Genomic DNA, 10,000 nt, shown 5'->3' on the forward strand with positions numbered 1-10,000 from the left:
ACACATGCATGCCCGTGCATACAAAAGGAATTTGATTTGCAATACTTGTTAAACGTGGTACAGAGGGCCTCGTCGTCAGACTCTTTGAAGTCGCCTCCTATCGGAAGCATTGTCTCAGTATGAATCCATTATACATTGGCAGCTCAAACAAAAGCTCACAAGGGTTCCCACTAACCTAAAAAAGACATGCAAAGTCTGCAACATGCAAATGCGTGCTTGCTTCCATCAGTGCATCTGCACAGGTAGTCGAGGGCAGCATCAGCCTCAGGACCTTGTTAAAAGTCCTCTTCATTATGAGCGCCCCTTACGAGTGGCTCTTCATAACGAGGGCACGCTAGACTCTGCTGTGCATGGGAGATCAACTGGCGTTACACTGATGAGCCACTTGCTCATCTTGGACAACAGCATCAGGTGTCAGAGGTGTTTACAGTACATGAGAGCAGATGTTGGTGCTTTGATCAGGTAGCGCTGCCACACATCATGCAGTGTTCAAAGGGAAACAAGTCGTAGGGTATTAACACATTTATGTACTGTATGTATGCATGCATGTGTTTCCTTGTGTGTGTGTGTGTGTGTGTGTGTGTGTTGTTGAGTCTGTCTGTGTGTGTGTTTGTATTTCTGTATGTGTGTATTTAGTGAAATGCATCTCCAAGTGAGCCGAAGTGTGTGTTGTGTGTGTGTGTGTGTGTGTGTGTGTGTGTGTGTGTGAGTGAGTGAGTTCAGGTGGCCAGTTCAAGGTGATAAACTTGACTGTATTTAGAATATTTGGCTGAGAACATCAATCCTGAGAAACTCAACTGAAAAGTAATTTTGAGGAAAGATGTCCTGTGCAGCTGTGCTACAGAATCAACAGGAAGAGGGTAATAGGCCCTAATAGCCCCTAACCCTGTATGCATGAATAGCCCCAAATCCGGTACGCCTGAATAACCCCTAAACCTGTATACCTGAATAGACCCTAACCCAGGGCTATTCAATTACAAATTCAGTTGGGTAGATGTGGGCCAGATGTTTTCAACGGCTGGTAAGGAACAAGTAATGACACCTTTGTAAACCAAACTAATTAATGTATTGAAAAACAAGTAATGTTTGTTCATAGTTTCCCTTTTTATATTTGGTCACATCAAGCACATCAAAATGTGCATAAAACTTGATGTGTCTGTATCTGATGTGACCCATTGGGTGTGTTTGTAAACTGCCAGAGTACCAAGAGCACATTCTAGAACTTTGAAACTGTTCATAAATTTGGAGTGTTAATGGAATTGTTGTTTGTTTATTCAGAGCCTCCCATCCGAAGAGACAGAGTGGCAGAGCGTTATGTCAGTCTAACTGAAAACAGACGGTGTTTTGTGGAAATAGGAAAGATTACGGATGTATTTACAAATTATAGAGATCATACTTAGTAATTGGTTGCATAGTGTTAATCATCTTCGCTGTTGTCCATATTTTGATGGAAACATAAAGCCTTAATTCAATCTGCTGTTCACAGTATGTTCATGTCAATTTTGATCTATGAGAAACTAGATAGATCTTTTTCAGACTGCAGTGTTGTGAGGAATGTAGAAATATATATGTAAGTATGTATTTCTGAAAGCTCACCATTTTTTTTTCTCAGTTTCTGCGTTTCTGGTGGGGCCGCCATTTGAATAGGCCTGTTTTAAACCTGTCTGTTTTTGAACAGGCCTGTTTTAAACCTGTCTGTTGCTGAATAGGCCTGTTTTAAACCTGTCTGTTGCTTGAACAGGCCTGTTTTAAACCTGTCTGTTGCTTGCCATTTAACTTTGTTTTAGACTAGCTTAATGGATGTAGTACTGGTTGCACTCGGCAATGAAGGCCTTTTCTGAATGTCCCACAGCAAATAAGCCACAGTGAGAGCATCAGACCAACTGTGTGTGTTTTGAATGAGAAGGAGGTGAGGAATCGGCCTGTGTTGGGAGGTCTTTTCACTCCAGTGATTAATTGCCTGTGTCTGTGACTGAACAGCTTGATTATTGATTGCTCATAATTCAATGCAATGGGGGCCCCATAGGACTGACTTCATCAGAGGCTCTCAAAAACACATCTGATGAGAACCCAGCACCTCTCATTATTACCCCAAACCCTTCATTACCAGTATTACCCCAAACCCCTAATTAATACCCCAAAAACCTAAATACCTCTAATTAATACCCCAAAAACTTTACCCTTAAACCTAAATACCCTCATTAATACCCCGACCCCTAAATACCCCTCACCAATACTCCAACCCTAAATACCCCATATCAATACCCCAACCTCTAAATACCCCTCATCAATCCTCCAAACCCTAAATACCCCTCATTAATACCCCAGTTCATTCTCTACTTATCTCATGGAACACCAAGTGTCACACTTAAGTAGCTACTAATGGGATTTGTATGTGTATAGGGTTTATTCCGTCTCTATATGGATATGGGGTTTATTCCCCCTCTATATGGATATGGGGTTTATTTATTCCCTCTCTATATGGATATGGGGTTTATTCCGTCTCCATATGGATATGGGGTTTATTCCCTCTCTATATGGATATGGGGTTTGTATGGGGTTTGATCCCCCATGTGTATATGGGGTCTGATCCCCCCCCAGGTGGACATGGGGTTTGTACGAATATAGGACTTAATTCCTCCAGCTGGACATGGGGTTTGTACGTGTATGGTACTTGATTCCTCCATGTGGACATCGGGTTTGATGGTTTTTGGCACAAAGTGAGTTAACCAGTGCATCTATGTCTTCCTGTCTATCCGGTTGCCTGTCCAGCTGTCGACGTCCACCTCCCGCGTGGCCTTCCTGCAGTGCCTGGGCTGGGCAGCCTGGAGCCCCTTCTCTGGGGACGGACAAGGTGCTGCCCGGGCGCAGCTGCAGCTGCAGGCTGGAGCCACACCCAACCCCTTTGGTGTCATGGTCTACAGCGCGTCCTGCACAAGCCACAGCACCACTGAGGTGAGCCTGTGTGTGTATGTGTGTGTGTGTTTGTGAGCCTGCTTATGTGTGTGTGTGTATGTCTGTTATGTCTCTGTGTTTGTTTGTATGTTTATAAATATAGATATTTTATTGATTATATGATGCAATAGAATACACATCAAGTGTCAAGACAATTGTGAATGTTATCTGGTATCAGGTGTGTCTGTATATGGTGTGTGTACAGTATACAGCGGGGGAAATAACTATTGAAAGTCAACATTTTTTTCAGTAAATATACTTCCAGTGAGGCTATTTGCATGACATTTTCACCAGATATTAGTATTAACTCAGGTAATCCACCCATTTTAAAAAATCCAAGTATTAAAGTCCAAGTAGAGTTATGTGTAATAAAGTGGAGTGACACAGGAAAAAAGTATTGAACACGCCTACTGCAATTTCTTAAATACTTTGTGGAAAAGCCATTATTTGTAATGACAGCTTCAATACATTTCCTGTATGATCAAACTAATCAGTCTCAGTATTCAGGTGTGATTTTGGCCCATTCTTTTAAAGAGATAGTCTTAAAATCTTCCAGGGGTCCCTCTTGTTAACCCTGATCTTTAGTCAACTTCCAGAACTGTTCAATTGGATTTAAGTCAGGACCTTGATTTCCTTTCTCTGAAACCAATTGAGAGTTTCCTTTGCTGTATGCTTTGGATCGTTGTCGTGCTGGAAGGTCTAGCCATGTCTCATCCTCATCATGGTGGATGGCAAGATTCTCCGCATAAAAAAAGACATGGTGTCTATTATGACATCCAAAACATTACATTTTGCTCTGGCCTGACCAGACTACATTCTCTCAGTATTTCATAGGCTTGTCCGTAAGTATAAGTATATATACTTTTTTGATCCCGTGAGGGAAATTTGGTCTCTGCATTTAACCCAATCGGTGAATTAGTGAAACACACTCCGCACACAGTGAACACACAGTGAGATGAAGCACATACTAATCCCAGCACAGTGAGCTGCCTGCTACAACAGCGGTGCTCGAGGAGCGGTGAGGGGTTAGGTGCCTTGCTCAAGGGCACTTCAGCCGTTCCTACTAGTCAGTTTGAACCGGCAACCCTCCGGTTACAAGTCCGAAGTGCTAACCAGTAGGCCATGGCTGCCCCTTCCAGCTTGTTCCTTGCATTTTCAATACTTTGTTCCTGTGTCATTCAACTTTAATACACATACCTCTACTAATGGACTTTAATGTTAGGATTTTTTTAACTATGTGTGAATTACCTGAGTAAATACTAATGTGTGGTGAAAATAGCCTCACTGTTAGTATGCTTACTGAAAAAAATGTTGACCTGTTCAATATTTCCCCTGCTGTATGTGTGTCTGTTAGAAAGATACCTTACGCAGGACTATTAGTTCAGGCTGTTTTACATATGAATGACACGGCCCTGTTTTTTCTTTCTCCTTCTGTCACAATGGTTTCTCAGATTTATTCTACTCTCCAGTGATGTAGGGTTTGGAATTTAGGTCATTGTGGTATTTTTTTGGCAAGTGAAATGGTGGCTGTATCACTTTGATTTAAAGTAGATAAAAGTGTTTATTAAATTAGACATGCTTTGATCCTTGGATGTTAATAGCTCTGTGATAATCACCCAGAGATAATCAGCATGAGGACTGTGCAGTGAGGAAGTGCAGCATGATTTCACATCACAGGAAGAGTGATTCTGATTGTGAAGTGAGGCCCGATTCTAATTCTGAAGTGAAGCATGATTCTGATTCTGAAGTGGAGCCAGTTGGGAGCACTTTCACAAACATAGACTTTTACTATGGCTTAGATATAGCAGATAGACAGACTTTTACTATGGCTTAGATATAGCAGATAGACACACTTGAGATAGACACTAATTTAATTTGTTGCACAAAGCAGTTTAGTCCTTAACTATCTTAAGTAGGACTATGGGGCAATGAATTCTGGGTAAGTAACACACTTTTCGAAATACATAGCCACAGTGTACACATCCAACTACTCAGCTCCATTTACCCAAAATAAGACTGGATTAACACTGCAGACCAGTCTAAGGGGGCAATCACACTGACGTGATTTTTCACCTGCAGACACTCAATTTCAAATGTTTCCCTCTGGAACGATGGGACTGACTGTTGCAACGCGCCTCACAACTTTTGAGGTTGTGTTTTTTCCTTGTGTTTTTGCTTAGTTGTCTTAGCTAAGACAGGGAGCTAGCTATTTAGCTAAACATAACGTATCATAGCAACATGTGCACAATTAATAACAATTAACATATCAAAGCAACAACATGTGCATAATTGATATCCACCTTGCATGTTTTTAACACTCATTAATTAGGAATATTCTCGTTTTGGAGGTGAAAGAAGTCTGTCACTGTCAGTGTGATTGCTGCCTAAAATAGCATTGTACTGACTACTGACCCATGACTCTGAAGGACTTTGTGTTGCAGACTGCCGTTGTCTCAGGATAAGCTTTCACAGAGGACATGTAGCTCGGGCAGCTGCTCAAGCTATTGTTATGTCATGTTGTTGAAGGTTTCGGCTTGCTTTCCAGTCATTATCCCATCACCATGTGATAGCAGAGCTTTGTCTTTGCAAGTGTCATATTAGTGTAATTTGGAAAATTACTGCTATGACTAGAGCTCTTCATGGTGGAATCCACCCAACTGTTATCCTGATTAACGGTCTAGGAACATGGGGTCCAAACTGCAAATTAGAGCTTCCACCACCAACACTGTGATTACAGCAACCTCCATCAACTCTGTTTAAACCTGAGACGAGCTATGAGAATCTCTCAGCACTGTTTAATACTGAGACAAGCTCTGACAATCTGTCATCACTTTCTAATCCTGAGACAAGCTCTGAGAATATCTGGCCTTCCCCTTCACCCTGTAGGCCACAGAAGGGGGTGTCCACCTGAGCTTCCAGTTCTCTGCCCGGGAGGAGAGGCCCCAGTCCAGCCCGGCAGGGTCCAGGAGAGGTGGCCTGACCAAGCGCAAGCACGGCGTGTCTCCAGCGCGTGGTGAGTCCCCGCAACACCTCCATGTGTCTGTCCTCTAGGCTGACCCTGTCATCCGTGTGTCAGATGACAGATGTCTGATGGGCTAATGTAATCTGCAGCACTGCCTAGGGGATTTATTTCACTGAAGTATTCCAAATCGTTCTCAGAGCTCAGCATGCAGTGTGCATCACCTTTCAGTAATTGCATCAGATCTTTAAACATGTTGGGCTTGGATTTGTGTGTATAGGCTTAGTTAGGTGCATTGGAGGTTGAATTCCCCTCTATTCCTGTAGTCTTTATATCCCTTGATATCTCTGCTGAATCCCCCCTCCCTCCTACCCCATATGAAGGACTACTTCACCAATATTGAGCTAAAGTGCTGCAAAGTGAGAACAATCTATAAAAAAGAATAAAATCAGAGACCATCCAGACTGCCAGCACTTTTGCAGATGTGACTGTCAATTTGACACTGTGACTGCAGTATGTGATGATCACTTCCATTGCCATAATTCATGAAAGGCTTTTCACAACGCAGCCAAGTACAAATCGCCTATTTTAGAAAGGAAATTACAGTTAGCCAGACAGATGAAAGAAGATGATTCAGTGCAGAACATCATCATATTTTACAACCCTCACAAACACTTACTGAATAGCCCAGTTTCAGCAACCAAAGAGACTTAGCCCAACATAAAAGTAGTGGCAAAGGTTCTGTCAGGTGTCATAAAAATCATAAAAATGCCTCGTTTAAAAGTGAATTTGGATTCTCATGGTGGGGATGTGTGACATCACTTTATAGACATGCAAGCAACATCCTCCTGATTTTTTCCTCAAATCACACCCAGCATATCTTCCTGTACTTTCCCTCTCAAGCCTGCCTTTAAAATGTTTTAACAGAAATCTTTCCCTTTCTTCTGCTTGGCACTTGGCCGCTGACGTCATCAGCTGTCAGGCTATCTTCTGGATCAAGGCTAATTGGTCATAGCCAGTCTGTATTTCTGCCTGTCTGACACTTTTTCCCCTAATGCGATTCAAATGTGTAGGCCTTTCACACATGCCACTGAACATGAGATGACTTACCCTTTGTCATCCTTTTGTTACACACACACACACACACACACACACACACACACACACACACACACACACACACACACACACACACACACACGCACATGCATATTCTCTCTGACACACAATTGCATACCTGTACACACACACACACACCTGAAAGCCCATCTCAAGCCATTGCTTTCATGAACTGTTAGCCCCAAATAATGCTTCAATACTGGTGGACACTCCTGGAGAAACTCACCACAACTTTAGCCTGTCGCACCACAGGGTTCAGGGTGCTGTTTCTCCAATAACTCCTTGAGGCGGCCTAAGTTTCACATGTAATAGACATCTAGCTCATGTGCTATGCCCCCATGCTGACCAGTGTTCATTCCTAAGTATCCCTAGCCTGTTATTCAGATTCAGTTATTTTTTACTCATTTAAACAGCGCCAGTTTGTGAACAGTAGTTCAACAGTAGAATTACATGAGCTGAACCAGTAGAAGTAAAATGAGCTAAACCCAGCTCTGAGAAGAAGTTCATCCATTTGGCAGCTAATTCCTGCAGCCCCAACCAAGCCTCTACCACAAGGCTGTTTTTACCCTGCTGTAGAACTGCAGTCTGATGACCAGTCTCATGTTGCTGTAGAGCTGCACCTGATGACCTGTCTAGTGTTGCTGTAGAGCTGCACCTGATGACCAGTCTCATGTCGCTGTAGAACTGCAGCCTGAGACCAGTCTCATGTTGCTGTTCAGTCCTCTCAGGAATACACTAATTGGCAAAGTAGGAGTGTGAGTGGAGAAAGCTGTGAAACTGTGTCTCTGAGGGTAAAAACAGAAAACATGCCCAACCACTTACTGATGAAGAGCTCAGAAACTTGGGGATTTCCTTAAGAAGAATTTCCATTTTGATAATATTTATGTGTTATTTGTATGAACCCCCACCCAAACACAAAAACACCACAAAACCCCCCTCCCTCTGTTTCTCTCTCTCTCTCTCTTAGACGAAAGCATCCAGGAGCTTCAGGCCTCCCTGTCGAGATCGATCCAGGGCCCAGGGGTAAGGCCTTCACGCTTGTGTATCTCATTAAAGCTTCAACACCCTTTCAGCAACAGCAAACAAAAACACATTCACATTCACATTTCAGTAGTCATCCATCCTCCACAGGCTGGACTGCTTCAATTAGTGCCACCTCTACGGACTGGATGAAACACAACGTTTGGTGCCGTTTCTCTTCACCTAATACTTGTCAATGTGGTTATTGGACCCAAACACGTACTAGGTGCAGTGTTGAGAGAAGACCTGCAAACCCTGGCAGATATGATCAAAAATCTGATCAGATTTTTATCTCCATGTGTGATATAGAGCGCAAGCAAAGTATTTAGTCACAGAGATAAATAAAGGTTGTTTTAACTGCAAGCATTTTGGTTTGAAAAAGTGTTGTGGTGGTTTGTTAAGGGTTGCCTCCGTGGCTGTAATTCAACAACATTGTGCGCGTGGCGTTCATAAACGATACCTCCGTGATTCAGCAACATGCCACTTGTGTGCATGACGTTGGTTAAAGATACCTCCGTGATTCAGCAACACGGTGTTTGTGTGCATGACGTTGGTTAAAGATACCTCCGTGATTCAGCAACACAGTGTTTGTGTGCATGACATTGGTTAAAGATACCTCCGTGATTCAGCCATATGCCGCTTGTGTGCATGGTGTTGGTTAAAGATACCTCCGTGATTCAGCCATATGCCGCTTGTGTGCATGATGTTGGTTAAAGATACCTCCGTGGCTGTGATTTAGCCAGAGGCACAAAGCCCAGGGGCCGAATGTCACTGCTGGTGAAAGCCGTGGGGGTACCCTTAAGTGGCCGCTCTAGCACTAACACACGATCATATCCAGATGATGAAAATCGTGGGGGTTCCCACGGGTCATGGAATTTCTGGAATATCATGGAATTTTGGAAAGTCTGTTCCAGACATGGAAAGTCAGGGAATTTTTATCATTTTTGGGGCAAAGTTATGGAATATCAGGGAATTTTATTTTAGCAGTTTAAAATTGACTTGCCAAAATACATTAATATAAAAACACATGAATATATTTCCACACAGAATTGGTGTTTGTTTGGTTATTAGCTTTACTGCTTGCTTGAGTAGTTGTGGTTAATCCAACTTTGTTTATTCAATGCCCATTTATTAATCTCCCACTCTAAAAAAGTAAAAGATTCTCGAACGCTACGCGGCCGCTCTGAAATATTTGGTCGGTATATTGTACATGATTCATTTTTTGTCAGGGAAAAGTTTAACACTAACACACAGTCATATCCAGATGAGGGTGTTTTGTGTATTAATCAGTCTACAAGTGTAGTTATACCCAGAATATTCAGGGACAGCTGGATAAACATGTTAGCGCCTGTTCCAGAGTTTTTGAAAGTACGAATGAAGGCACATTCTGCCTGCCACAGGAGTGCAGAATGGCAAGCTGCATCTTTCTTACTCATGCATATGGATTCATGTGGAGGAAGAGGGAAAAGTGAGATTTTAGCACAAAATCATGACAGGAGAAGCCTTAAGACCGTTTGATTATGTATTCCGGTTTAGGTATTGACATTTTGGGAGACGGCACACTGTCTGTTTCGAGGTGAACATTTTTCACCTTTTTAAAGGCAGGTGTAATCCAGAATGTGGTTAAAAAGATAAACTTTCAGAAACAATGGAATCAGTATTCAGAGCACTAGTTTCCTTGTCAAAAGCAACCTCAATGCATTTTTTGTTTTTTCACATCCTCCACTCCCCTACATAGGTCCCTGTTATGCTATTGAATTCATTTCTAATAAAATTTGAGTGGTGGAATTACTGCCCTGCATTAACTCTCTTTGATGACACCCAGCATGTGATTTATGTCTGTTTACTGATTGCCAAATATTTTATTCCTTTCTATGATTTTGTTTAACTGCGGCGGCTGTGATTGGGGGCGTGCCATTCAGTTAGCACTGAAAATGACGGTTAAAG

The 10,000-nt window shown here is 42.5% G+C and overlaps 1 protein-coding gene across 1 annotated transcript in view; it reads left to right on the plus strand.

Annotated features, from left to right (window-relative positions):
• The window catches only part of LOC125293927 (nephrocystin-4-like), an 89,808-nt gene that overhangs the window by 51,438 nt on the left and 28,370 nt on the right, over window positions 1–10,000 (plus strand). Inside the window, 3 exon segments of the mRNA XM_048242176.1 lie at window positions 2,773–2,955; window positions 5,842–5,968; window positions 8,001–8,056. Of these exon segments, the coding sequence (XP_048098133.1) occupies window positions 2,773–2,955; window positions 5,842–5,968; window positions 8,001–8,056 (366 nt within the window).

Source organism: Alosa alosa, chromosome 4 (genome assembly GCF_017589495.1).
Source record: "Alosa alosa isolate M-15738 ecotype Scorff River chromosome 4, AALO_Geno_1.1, whole genome shotgun sequence".
In the NCBI taxonomy this organism is placed as follows: Eukaryota; Metazoa; Chordata; class Actinopteri; order Clupeiformes; family Clupeidae; genus Alosa; species Alosa alosa.